General features: G+C 41.1%; 1 protein-coding gene across 1 annotated transcript in view; it reads left to right on the top strand.

The window, feature by feature from the left end:
• Positions 1-14248, top strand: part of LOC108940292 (lysine-specific demethylase 4B-like) — a 78842-nt gene extending 64594 nt beyond the window's left edge. The window contains exons 15-22 of the mRNA XM_018762332.2: positions 406-482; positions 1273-1328; positions 1442-1550; positions 8416-8601; positions 9217-9384; positions 9487-9606; positions 11125-11217; positions 11665-14248. Coding sequence (XP_018617848.2) covers positions 406-482; positions 1273-1328; positions 1442-1550; positions 8416-8601; positions 9217-9384; positions 9487-9606; positions 11125-11217; positions 11665-12066 — 1211 coding nt within the window. The 3' untranslated portion in view covers positions 12067-14248. The remainder of the gene's footprint in view (positions 1-405; positions 483-1272; positions 1329-1441; positions 1551-8415; positions 8602-9216; positions 9385-9486; positions 9607-11124; positions 11218-11664) is intronic.
• The last annotated feature ends 215 nt before the right edge of the window (positions 14249-14463 follow it).

Genomic DNA, 14463 nt, shown 5'->3' with positions numbered 1-14463 from the left:
TTCAGAAATGCCAAAATTCCTTCCCATATGTGTTGAAGGTTTGTGTAATTCTTTGGATAGAGTGCCCCCATCCTTAACCCCCAGCAGGCCCATGCTATAATTAATCTTAAATCTAAATTAGAAGCTGACAATGCATTAGTCACATCTGTGTGGCTTCTGGCCTCACTGGACAGCACCGGGAATATTGGAAAAGAATCGCTGGAGTATTATATATGTATGCTTTGTGAACTCACTGGTAAGATGATAAAATGAGAAGTTACAGGGTGTATTCTGTCTCAAGCCTGATGCTTCCAGGATAGACTCTGGATCTCTGCATCCCTGTACTAGCATAAGTGGTTATTGATAATGGATGGACATGGTGTGCAGTGCTCCAGATGTAACTTTTGTCATGACTGTGTCCCCCAGGCTGCTATGGTGTGAGACCCGACCAGCCGAAGGAAGACTGGGTGTGCTCTCGATGTGCAGCTAGCGCCTGGACAGTGGTGAGTCCTACCAATCTCATTTCCCCTCTCCTGCACCCCTATTTCTTATCAGCATCTGTGCCAAATCTGGCTTTATTACTGGGAATGCTGAAATGGCTACAGTGGAAGCCTTGTTAGACTCAAAGCTTCGACAAACCTCCTTTGAAAACATTTACATTGACTTACAACAGAGTTCCGTTCCGACGTTCTTGTTATAAATCGAAAACCCCCTTTTATATACTGCATTGTGTAATAGGGATTTGTTGCATCTTTCACTGATTTCATGCATTATTCATGTTACAATAATACTGAAAATAATAGTCACTGCTAGACAGCCCAACGCCGACTGAGACCCAAACAATAACTAATATGGATGGCTTGCAACAGCAGAGCCGGCTAAAGTTACTGTACAGCAGATGGAGCGTCATTAGAGGTTGTCATTAAAGGTTACATCCAAACATCAGGACCTGAAAGTAGTATAATGAGGTTAATGGGACACCTGTCATAAGTCGCATTTGATGTAACTTGAGCACCACCTGCATTTAGCTGACTCTTTTCTTCTAAGTGACTTAAAGTGTTAACCCACATAAAGTGCTTTACCCAATTTTACAACTGGGTAATTTATTTTACCATTTCAGAGTAAGTGCTTTATTCAAGGGCTGTATAGCAAGAGGTGCGATTTGATCCTAGCTCTGTTGAGCTCCACATGCTGTATTTTTTTGTATGTTGATGAGTTTGCGCGTGTCATGCATTCTCTGGTTTTCGATGTTCATTGGCCAAGATGTTGACGCTTATATGTGCGGGGTTTCAGGATTGCTGTCTCTGCACTTTGCCCGGAGGAGCCCTGAAGGAGACCACAGATGGAAGGTCAGCCCCTGGGACTTACACGCTTCATGGGCATCTTTTGTGGTCGGACCATTCGATTTATGGTTGGGTTTGAATGAAGTGTGCCATTAAGGTGAGGCCTTCTCCCCTGGCAGGTGGGTGCATGTCATCTGTGCCATCGGTGTAGCAGAGGCACGATTTGTCAACACCATTGAGCGGGAGCCTGTGGACGTCGGCGCCATCCCAGAGATACGGAGGAACCTGGTGGGTCTCTTCTGATAGTCTCTCCCAGCTGACCAAGTGAACTGGGGGCAGGCGGTGTGCTGGTGGGGGGTGTCTGCACAGCTTCTCTGGAGTGGGTATCTGGAGACATGTCAGACTAGTGCCGAGGGATGCAGAGGACACTGCAAACTGCGGTTTGGCCCATCTCCAGCTGAGCTGTCGAGACGGAGAGTGACGGGGGGGCAGACAGTGAGACCCCCTGCCTGCGGCCCTGAACACAGTACTTGTCTGCTCCAAGTTCTTTTAATAACAGGGCTGGGAATTTTTAGGATTTTCTTTGCTCTTCTCAATCCTGTATTTTCTGCCATGGGGTTTCAATGAATACAAAAAAATTAATTAGTAATTTTTAAAAAAAAAAAAAAAAAAAAGTAAAAATTTGTCTGGAGTAACATTCTTTCAACTAGTGAAAAGTACTCTAAATATATATAAAATAAAAAATATCATTTAAAATCATCATTAATTAACATTGCTCCACAGCATACGTTTCCCTGATAATTATGTGGTTGAGTCAAAAGTTAATATTCTATCTGTGGGATAATTTTAATGAACCTTGACAAAGTAGATCATGTTTTTGGATCTGGTTCGATAGGACTGTATGACCACCCCTGCTAACTACACTAACTCTTTGAGTTGTATAATTTTCTTGTATGTATTTGCATTTGGGGGTTTAAATTATCCCCTAATTTTCAGTACAAGTATTTTTTTATCAGGTCATGCAAAAATTTCAAAGTAAGGTAAGATAACTTTAAAAATAGACGCACTGCAGTAAAAAAGAATTCATACTTTTTTTTTTTTTTTTTATTTTTAATGTAGGAATGACTGTACAGAAGGGTTTTAAGCTACCATTCCTTAAGTTCCGGTATTGAACAAAAAGATAATTACCTAAACTGTTAGTAAGGAAAATTCTATTACTACTTTCCTCTCAGATAAGAAACACTTTGACATCCATGGTGCCCCATGACTTGAAGAAGTTTAGAGTTTTATTAAGGGGTGAATTGAGAGGTTAATCAACCCCAGATTGTTAATTCCGCCAGTCGCTACGTGGCCACTGCTGACGTACACAGGTCACTTTTAATTCACTCCGTGTCTGAGGATAAAGCACTTAACTGTTATTATACGTTTAATAGCTGTGGTTTGTTGCCAGCAATGCTGATCTCTTGATTTTGGAAAAGTGTAACTGTGTGTAATAGCTGAATTTTGGTTTTACCTGAAGTATGAATGGAGTGTTTCTGTGGAGAGTGGCTCTATATTTTACATTTTTTTATTTAGCAGATACTTTTCTCCAAAGCGACTTCCAAGTAGCTCTGTGTAGTGTTATCAATCCACACACCTTATTCACCAAGGTGACTTACACTGCTAGATACACTACTTACAATGGGTCACTCATCCATACATCAGTGGAACACACTCTGTCACTCACATGCTATGGGGGAACCTGAACAGCATGTCTTTTGACTGTGGGAGGAAACCAGAGCACCCGGAGGAAACCCACGCAGACACAGGGAGAACATGCAAACTCCACACAGACTGAGCAGGGATCGAACCATGTCCTCCTGCACCCCCCAGGTGCTGTGAGACAGCAGCGCTACTTGCCGTGCCACCATGTTGCCATAAATCATAACATCAATCGAAGTAGAGCTCATTTTGGTTGTCACAAAAGTCTGTGTTTAGTCTTGTACACAAAGATGATGGCTAAATTTTTAAACACATGCACCCCTTGTGTAACATGGTTAATTTGTTTTGCGAAAATCACCCCACTAGGGACATTTCTGTTGTGAAGGGATCGAATTAACTTGATTTCTCATGGAAAAATATAATTCGTTCCCAGATGAAAAGTATGTAACTTAAAATTTAAAATAAACTAAATTAAATTGTTTTTAACATGACAGTGATAACACCAACACAATTCAAAGCATTGATAAGAAAAACATTGAGCCCTATAGCTTACAGAAATTAGTACAGCTGGTTTCATAAATTGTGCAGGAGAATTAATAATTTGTCATCTTCGTCAGTGTCATCTTTGGACTCCAACTTGTAAACCACAATAGAAACACTTTATTTACCGCAGTGCAGGGATAAAAAGCCGTTTTTATCATTTAACTGTGATTTGACGTAATTCTGTATAAAGTTTGAACTGAATCTCCTATTTTAGTTGTGAGTTAAGTTTACCATAGTCGGTGTTGTGATTGGTTGAAATGTCATGTGACATAAAGTAGGAAGGAAGATGTCTATACATTAGTGATCTTGCTACATAAAATGCACAACACGTGCATTTCTTGCATTGTAGGCAATGAGTAAAATACTTGTTGTAGGTGTGAAGTTACCGCATTGCTGAGAAACAAGTGCCCTTGTGAATAATAAGCTTGTTGTATCAAAAAATTGTATATATTTTCTTAAGTCCTTATACAAGGGAAAGCCGGCAGCGTTTTACAAGGGAAGGGTGTATGTCTGATTTGTTTAGAAAACTGCAGCTCTGCACTAAATGACTTCAGTTGAGCCTCGAATGAATCTCTCTGAATCCTAAGCGCCAATTCTTGCCGTAAGGTTAAAAAGAGTCTCAGTCCAGATGAAAACATTTGTTTTAAAAGTTGTCAGTACATGTTATCACTCTGCCCATGACTCATTACTTCTCCCCAGATTAATGGTGTTTTTGGAGTTGTGGAGCATGTGAATAATTAACCGTGCGGAATGGCTGAATAATCTGCTGCCTTCTCTTACTGCGCTAACTGAGCTGAACTGTGCTTATCCTGCAGGCGGGAGGCATTATTTATTTATTTGCTATGTATTTATTTTTCCTCAACACTGCTGAGCCTTGGAACACACTATTCGCCCTGGCGATTGTCGCGGTCCCTGAGTGTACCGCCACAAACCCACAAAAGCGCTGCAGCTTTAAATAACCTATCGGATGAGGCGTTGACAGGGTATTGAGAAACACGGGCCCTTCAGCTGTCATATCTGCTCCCCTTCCATAGGCGCTGTGATGACTCGAGTGCACAGACGCATCATCGCAGGTACGCCCTGCAACCCATGCGTGTTGCTGACAGCTACAGCGCAAAATGCCCAAGTCGAGGATCGGCCAAATCCCATCTCCTAAGCACGGTTCCGCACCGTTTTCTCACTAAGGCCCCAAACTTCAGGATATCCTGTGGCTCCTAAATATATGCTGAGGTGTCAACAAATGTGATGTGGAAAAAAGTGTTTGTTGATTGATTTGTGCAGCAGATCACGTGCTGAATAAATGCGGCGTGAGGGGTGATACTGTACGTGTGAATGAGATACGGTGGGAACGGCATGGAAAAGGAAGCGTGACGGATTTCCGCAGTGGGAGATAGAGTGCCGGGGTGGTGCTCTGCCTATGTCTGCAGAACCAGCAATATGGTAAATAAATAAATAAATAAAGAGGAAATAAGGCAATGATGTTAATAAATCTCCCCATACTCTTTTGTGCGTCTGTTCCCCTGTCTCATGATTCTTCCCCCTCAAATATTAAATCAGCTGACTCCGAGGCGGGCAAAATATATCAGCTGCTATTGAGAGCCGTTGTACATTCCTGCGCTTGCCGTCGGGGATGTGCTGGGGTAAAATGAAGTATTGACAATTTAATAAAGATTTTTTTTTATTTCTATTGATTTCTGCTCACAGCTGGAAGTATGAAAGCATCAGAGCAGAGATGGGGGACAATTTGAGAAAGGAGAAGGTGGAAAAAGGAGATAGCTGTAGGTTTTTAGCATGTAATGTGAAAAATAAAGGGGAAAAAATGAAAAAGCAAAAACGGGGGTTCTGCAGCATGATAATTCAGTATGTGTAAGACTGATTTTATTAACTGTAGGGTTTGTCAGATTATATGTTTTGGAATTGTCACGGAAGAAATTTGAGCAGTTTAGCCTGTAACAGTTTGCGGTGGTGGCGGGTACGGGAGACCGTAAAGGTATTTAAAACTCAGTAAATATCCGCCTCTGCAGATTGCTAACTCTACAGGCTGCAAGTCGATGTGGTAAAAAGCAGCCTGCTAAGCAGTTAGTAAATAAAGATTATTGGGTTTGATCCGTGTCCAAGGTGGTCAGGCAATGAGAATAGATAAGTCGGTGCTCAAGTGTTTCTTGATTAGTGACGGAGCGTTAAAGGCGAGACGAGCAAGCTGTCGCAAAATAATAATAAACCTTAAAGCAGCAGCTGGCAGCCTCGGTCCTCGTTTCCATAATGGTGCCGGAAGGCGGTGTAGTGGTTAGAGCTGCCACCTTGCACTTGATGTGGTACGAATCCCACCTCCTGCTGTACTAGGGAGTCTGTGGAAGTGTCAGCCGGTCAAACCCAACTCTTGGCGACCAATTGCATTATTTACTAGGCAGGGCAGGAACAGAAGTGGTTTACCAGTGTCACCTTCCACATGTGTCTGGGGTGCAAACACTGGGAGAAACACAAACTTACCCTGAATTGCTCCAGTAAAAATGACCCAGCTCTTTAAGTGGGTAAGTCATTTTATGTAGATTAAAATTGTTTGTCAGGTAAATGAATAAATGATTGGGATCTAAATAAACCTTTCACTGGGATCTTAATTGAATGCATTGCACAGTTCCAATTCCATTAAACTCACAAAATTTTTCTAGTTCACAATGGTGAGCCAGTATGTAACAATATTTTTGAATGTTTTTATTTTTGGCCTTAAATTGAATAATAACATTACTCAATCAGCAATAGCTGAATTATTCCTATCAATGAATTCTAAAGGATTGATCTACAAAAATGTATTATTAACTCATTCTTACCACCAAAGTGCCTTACAGTGTACACTTATAGTACACTTAGATTGTTTTACCTATGTATACAGCTGGGTAATTTCTATCATAGCAAATCAGAGTAAGTACCTTCTTCAAGAGCACTATTGCAGGAGATGGGATTTGAACCGGGCTCTTTTTACTGGAAGGTGACAGCTCAGATCGCTGCATCATGTTTTGGTTCGTGTTTTGTGTTCTGTTCACTGTTCTTTCATTTAGCTCGGATTAACACTTAAAGAGATGGTAAAACGTTATTCATTTGATATTTGGTATTAATGTAACCATGAATTTTTTTTTTTTTTTTTTTTTTTTAAACCAACTTTCTCTCTTTTACTTCTGGTTGTTTACTTTTTACTTACCTGCTGATTTTCTGAAAAGCAAATAGCAATGTTAACTAAATGATTTTACCCATTTAATAACATTTTTTATTTCTATTATTATTACTGTTATCATCATCATTACCAGTATTATTATGATTATTATTATTAGTGTTATTATTGTTAATAATAATAATAATAATAATAATAATAATAACAGCAGCAGCAACAACAACTAATTTCGCTCAGGCTGTGACTTACAAAGTTAGGATGACACACGAAGGTGCTCACAGTGATTTACCCATTTATGGAGCTAGGTCATTTTTGCTCTTATCAATTCAGCCTAAGTGCCTTGCTAAAGGATACTACAGAAGGAGCTGGCGTTCGAACCAAGGTCCTTTAAGTGCTAAGCAAAAGCTCTAACCACATGGCATACTTAATACTCCAGAGCTGTTTTCTGAAATGCAGGGTTTACTTGGAACATGAACTGAATTCAGAAACTTTTTGCCATGCTGCGTGTTTTACAGTCACAATGTCCAGTACACTCTGTAGCCAGAGGGTTTAGAAGGCATTTTGCTGTGGATGTGGGAAAGGGCTAGAGTGGCCGGGCCACCCAGAGGCTCTGCCACCTGTTTTTATTCTGCCCGTTTTCTCGAGTAGAAAATAGTGAACACCTGTAAACAGTGTAAGGTTTCTGGCAAATTATGAGTTCTTTTAAGCACTCTGGCACAGGCCTGTTCCATGCCTTTAGGTTAAGAGCGTTTTTAAGTGTTTTGCTGGCAGCAACTGGAAGCTGCTTAATATGTGGAAATTTAAGAGGTTTATTTTTTATTGAGGGTTTTAGCCGAGGCATTTTTCACATTAAGTGTTTTGATAACAATTCAGCTTTTTGCACAATGCGGTAACTTAACGCAGCAGTGATGAGACATGCCAAATCAGTCTCTGCATGTTTGAGATACGGAAGACGTTTGGTTCGATAAAGGACATTTTAAGTATTTAGAAATGATCCATCCATCCATTTTCAATATCGGTTTATCCATTTAGTGTGTGGTGGTGACATTGTAAAATCCTGCCCTGTTTTAATGCTTTTCACATATTTTGAAGATAGTTTAAAAATCGTACTTTTTGATGTTTGTACAGTGATGATTTTTTGTACAGTGCAAAGCTGCTGTTAATTTGAGCTCATACTGGTAATAGTTTCTGTGCTTTAAGTCAAACTTTAATTACAACTATTTGTAGGATTATTCCCTGTAGATAAATTAAGGATCTATTAGTGATATCTATGATGGACAGGTGTAAGATAAGGAGTCATTTTAACACTCATTAAGACCTAAACAAATGTTTAGATGTTAATGATGTAACCAGTTTAAATGCTACTGTCCCCCTTACCGAAAAATTTGTATGGGTACCTTAGAAGGCTCAATAATTTCCCATGTGTACTTGAAGTACAAAGTTTGATTTCTAATTTGTAGTCTAACCGGTGCATATAAGATATTGAATGAAGGGTTTAAACTCTGTTGAGCTAAAGTGGTTAAGAGAAAATCAAAACAACTAATGAGACCAGGAAATCATCATACAAATTCCTCACAAATGAGGGGTGGAACAGCCATTTTTGCTTTATATCCAGAAGAGGGTTTACATAGAATATGGTACATAATGAAACTAGACAAGTTATGAGGAGACTGTAGAATTGCTTCTGCACTTTGACTGATTAAAGTTGTATACAGGTACATTTTGACTGTGTTTGTGTTGTAGAAATGTCTTTACTGCCACAAATCCACAAAGGAGACCCGTGGTGCCTGCATCCAGTGCTCCTTCGAGAACTGCTCCACTTCCTTCCACGTAACTTGTGCGCGCAACGCCGGGGTCGTCATGAAGCCAGCCGATTGGCCGTATCTGGTGTCGGTCACCTGTCACAAGCACAATCCCACCAACATCAAGGTCTGTGTGTTTTTCAGCAGTCAAAAACCTAAAGACAAGTCGTCTTCTGCCGTGTTCTCGACAACGAGCTTGCACATGTATGGAGACAGTCTAGCCCTCCATGTTCTGGGCCCGCCCATTCAACTATAGTAAAGCAGGGTTAACACAGACCAGTATTGTCCTGAGAGATAATCTGCCTCTCTCTGTGCAGTTAATCTCTGTTCTTTGGAGAACAGAAAACAGTGCTCCACCAAAACTTGAAGCACTTACTGCATTTTTCACTGGGTTTGAGGAGCACAAGGACAAAGTATCAACTTCCATGGCCTGCCTGATAACCAGACTTAAATCCTCTAATAGAGTATTTGTGAATCTTTCTGCAAAGCTTATGTAAATTGGAGTTTATGCAAATTGTAGTCATTCATTGTGTAAGAATAGGGTCAGATTATTGCAGAGCATTTCCAGACCTGTTCTAACCAAATGTCATCTAGGCTGCATATCGTGCCTAAACAGTCCATTAGGTCTCACTCTTTTTTCTTTTTTGTCTGCTACCCTTGTGCAGGTATTGTTATTTATATGAGGATAGATGAGAAATACTGCGCTCGTTGACTGACCGTCGCCTCTGTGCTTGCTACCTAGTCCCGGCCGACATCTCGTGAGCTGTCACTGGGCCAGAGGGTGATTGGGCGGAACAGGGACAGTTGCTATTACCACTGCATCATCATTGGCATGGCTACAGAAATACTATATGAGGTCAACTACGATGATGGCTCCTACTGTGACAACCTGTTTCCTGAGAATGTGGTGGTGAGTTTTAGCACTAGCAACTGTGCTCTTCTCAAGTATAGTTATGTACAGATGTGGTGTTGAACCATTGCCTTTTTTTGCCTTCCATTTCACCCTTGACAGAACCAGGATTGCCTACGCTCTGGTCCACCAGAGGTTGGGGAGCTCATCCAGGTGTATTCCATGGAAGGCAAGGTGGAGAACGCATCCTTTGTGAGGGTGCATGTCCTTAAGCACTACCAGGTGAGTCAAACAGCACTACCTCTAGGTGCAAGACAACTCCACTGTTGCCACCGCAGTGTGATCCAAAGCCACAGTGACTGTTTTGATGAATCCCGCAGTAACACCATGATGGCCTGAACTTTAAGTTGATAGTGTCAGCAGATTAAGCCTCGACCCCCAAACGAGACCTATAACTCTCAGTATCATTTCTCGTTGTGGGCATTCATTATTCTGAGGTCACAAGACTCTTGCTTCTTCGTGTTGTATAGAGAAGAGTTGCAGTTTTGTGCTTTAAGGACCAAGGTGTGTTATTTTCTATTATTTATATGTTTCAAGGTGGTTGCCTTACTTGTAGATTATACAGTAGCTTTTCGATTCTTCAGAGGGGGAAAACGTACGACTCTGAGAGATAGATGTGCTGCTTTGCCGGAAATTTATGAGGCACTCTGCGTAGTGCTTACAAGGTATAAAACTGTGATCGGGGGGTCTGGATCACAGATCCAAGACGGGCCAGCAGATCACAATTTACTGAGATAGTGCAGGCCCAGCTAATCTGAGCATGTGACGCATTGTAACTCACGTTGACAGCCAGAACTCTCAGGAAAACCTTCAGTCATATAGTACGGGCTTCAGGAACATGCATTATCTGCATTCTCCGCTCTATACCACATACTTAGTTAACTCATATTTCATTGAAGAATTTTAGTTTACATAGACTGATGAGCACAGGCCCTTTCTGAGGAGCAATAACCTTTATATAGAAATACTTTTATTTATTAGATTACTCTTTTCTTCATTGTGATTTACTGTTATGCTACTAAATTACTTACCCATTTACCAATTACCCGTATTATACTGTTTTTTATGACCATAAAGGTATATAGACAATTAACATGCATGAATGCTACACTCTGTAATGGGGCTTTGTATGTATGTTTTTAATAAATTACTAATTTAAAAATTTTTTACATGTTAACACTAATACTGAATAATATGAGTACAGCACAGTAATTAAAAAATAAAGCACAGTACAGGTAGTTAGTAATGAATACTGTAAAGTATTCCACTTCCTCCTAATTATTAATTAATGAACACTCACCTTTTCACTTGCTACTCCTTTTAAATAGAAAGTTACTTGTAGGGAACCACAAATGAAAAGTTTTATAAACAAAGCACAATCACTGTTTGATACCCCAGCGCTGACTGAGACCCAAGCAATAACAACACTCACTTTCTCGTATAGTTTCAGTAAATGAGCTCTAAAAACCATAAATTCCAAAAAGCGTCATGCAACTTATGATAATGTCTAGGTAGTTGGTTGGAAGGTGTAACAACAGGACATGATGTCTATGTTATACATTTGTTTTATGCACAATTATAATGAGCTGCTCAATTTTGGGTGGAACTGCCAAAAATAGAAAGCTGTCTCAAACACAAGCCAAGGGCTGGGCTTTGACAGCTGGAGGCGTTCAACCTTGTGGCCAGAAATTTAGTCGTTGAACTAAATTTGTGACTGGCTAATCTCCGTGTCTCCCCCAGGTGGAGTTTGAGGACAAGACCCAGATGACTCTGAAGCGCAGTGAGCTCCATACGTTGGACCAAGAGCTGCCCAAGAGGGTCAGATGTCGCTTGGTGAGTGTGACTGAGAGCACGAGGTGGCCACCGCTTGGCCGGGAGCTCTGGGAGCTGTCAGTGTTCGACATCAGCACAGTGGTACACCGGTCACCTGTGGCTTCACCCACAGAAATGAAAATATGATTGCAATACATAAGACAAAATAACACAGATGTATTGTTTCACATACAACTATGCTACTGATTAGAATTTATCTACTTATTTACATATCTAGTGTGCTGGTGCTCTTCTCCAAAGCAACTTTGATTTGTTTATGCATTTATACAGCTAGGTAGTTTTTACTGGTAAGTATTTTGCTCAAAGTTACTGCAGCAGGAGGGTGGTTTGAGTCCGAAGGCAGTTGCTTTAAGTACCGTGCCACCTGCTGCCCGAGCTTTTTAGTTTGGTTTTAGTGGTGATTTCACAGAAACCGGCTATGAACATTTACCTCTCTTCCCGTGACAGTCCTTAACACCTGCCAGCTGCCAGCCAGCCCCTTTGTCAGGAGATGAAGCTCGGGCACCTAAGAGGCCCCGCCTGCCCACCCCACCCCCCCGGGCGATGACTTTGGTCCGTCCTCATGCTCTGGGCTCCTCGTCCCCCTCCTCAGAACGTACCGATGCTTCCGGTGCTGTCGATGCCTCAAGCTCCCCAGCCCCACCTCTCACGGCCACCCCCACTGCCAGTACTTTCCATGACCCTGCCTTCATGACTGCGGCCTTGCTCGGCTCCACTGCCCCTCCTTCAGACATAGCCACCCAGGGGCCTATGGATGACTACACTCCCAGCTCGGGTTACGTGTCCTTCATGCAGTCCCTGCTACAGGCACACTACCCTCATGAGGGTGGTTCTAGTTCTATGCTTTGAATTAACAAATCCCAGAAAACACTAGGCCAGACCAGTCCACTCCTCCTTTAACACATGTGTATGTTCACCTACAGCCATGGTTGCATCTTTGGTGTCCCTAAAGAGGGACAGTGGTTCAGCAGCCCTTCTACTCAACTTTTATTGTCTTTACTGAATAAAGACTTGGCTGGGTGTCATCTGCTAGCATTAATCTCTCCGTTTCAGTATCTCTAAATGTTTTTGTACAACATGATGAAGCCACAAAAAAGTAAAAAATTTAGAGGGCAATTTATTAGTCTGTACAGTTTCAGTAAGGTATTTTTGTGTGTTGGGTTGGGGTGGGGGTGCTAAACACATATTTAATGTACGTCGTTCAGTATAAAGAAAATATTTGTATAAAGAGAAAAATGTTGAATACAGCAAAGTTTCCAGTTTCTCTGCAGCAATATTGTGAATCTTGTAAAGACACTCTTTTAATAAGATACTTATATCCATTTTTGTTTTACCTGTATACAAATAGGAAATTATAAACATATTTTGTTTCCCACACTATGAAGTTGTTTTATAACATTCTTTTGTAAAAGTATGAATCTGATGTGGCAGTACTTTGCCTGTCCTGAAAATATGTGTGTTTGTGTGTATGTATGTATGTATGTATGTACTTTTTTGTAAATGTCTTCATTTTCACCTACTCAGACAATTGATAGTTTGAAAATATATAGTATATGCTAAGATTTAATGTATTCAGTCATAGCTTAAAAAAAAAGGTCGTTGACACATTTTGCAAGGTGCTACCAATAATTTGTACTCCTCTATACATTTTAGGGGTTTGTGTGTGTGTGTGTGTGTGTGTGTGTGTGTGTGTGTGAGTGAGTGAGAGAGAGAGAGAGAGATTGTGATCACGATTAATTTTGTGTTATTCAGCTGCGTTTTTCTGTCATTTTAGTAATGTCTATAATAAAATGACCGATTATGCACACCAGCACGGGAGAGCGCCGAGACATATCAGAGGAACTGGAAGTGCTTGCAGGCCCCAGTGCTCTCTTTCTCTGCTCTTGAGATAGGAAGTCAGGCTCTCCTTCTGTTCTCCTTGCATTCTCCTTGAAGAACGGGCTTGCAGCTTGGCCACCACCCGCTTTCCCACTGTTTCCCTGTATTCGCCTTTGTCCTAATGGGCCAATTGCGCTCAGCAGAGGCGTAACTACACCTATTACCGCATCGACTCTCCTGCATCCGTTGCCGCAGCAGAAGCATGGGGCTTCGCTCTGCAGGGTCCCAGGGAGATTGGGAACTATCGGGGGGTGCTTTTTCATATCTCTGAAATAGCTGGATGTTTAGCCCTGCTTGACTAAACAGGAGAAGGGCAGTATGGAATATCACCCCAGACACAGTTGGGAGTGGTGCCACTAAACTGCTCCGTGGGCACACTGACACTGTGCGGTTTGAACGGTAAAACACATTCACCTCAAGTATGGGAAGAGCATAGGTGCGTTTTGAGAAATGAGAACTTGTGCGTTTGGAGAAACAATCAGTTTTGGTTGCGTGCTAACAGACCTTCCTGCTGTACCCTTGAAACCCACGATTGGTGTGCGTGCTAAACGCCCAAGGGATATCACTAAACTGCGGCGCTCGACACTGAAGGCCTGTTTTTCATGTTCAACAGGAGGTGCGGCATCACACTCCTGTCCACATTACAAACGTAATGTACAGTGTTCTGTCTTTTGTCAACTAAAGACGTATTTGTTCAACTTGCTAAACTTATTTTTGTGGACAATGGTGTTGTACAAGTATGATGGGAATGTGTTAAAAGCTGTTGGATTCAAAGATTTATTTTCTCTGGGATTCTAACTGATTTGCAAAAACTTTTGTAACCACAAAGGCATACCGACAGAAAGTGAAAGAGACTACTTAGGATGTTTGTAAGTGTTACTCAGTACTTCCTATAGAGCGACAAATTATTAAAAACTTGTGAGACCTCTGCATTGTGTTTTTTTTTTTTTTTTTTCTTCATCTCTGACCTGCTTGAGAGATTCAGAGTAATTTACTGGCCTTAAGACACTTTAAATAATAACATGTTTTTCTGATTAAGAAAATGCCCATCCCTTTGGGGTAGTCAAAGAATCTGTTCACGTGTAGACTAAATGAATAAATCCACTATAACACATTGATTGGTTGATGGCATAAGTTTAATACACTGGGTTTATTTCCCTGCCGACAATTTTTTTATTATATTGCTTTGTTTTGTACTACAGACAGTGTAATTTTTTTTTTTTTTTTTTTTTGTGTAAGCGCATGTCCCTTTGAGTGAGCTGCAGATAGGGAAAGTACAAAATATGAAAGAGAAGGGAGACGAAGTATTGGATCCGGAGTTTGTTGGTATACACAATTCTGTAACATTTTTCCAGGAACGGTCAATCA

Source organism: Scleropages formosus, chromosome 2 (assembly GCF_900964775.1).
Source record: "Scleropages formosus chromosome 2, fSclFor1.1, whole genome shotgun sequence".
NCBI classification, from domain to species: Eukaryota; Metazoa; Chordata; class Actinopteri; order Osteoglossiformes; family Osteoglossidae; genus Scleropages; species Scleropages formosus.
The sequence above is the reverse complement of the archived record's forward strand: the minus strand, read 5'-3'. Positions and strand labels throughout refer to the sequence as shown.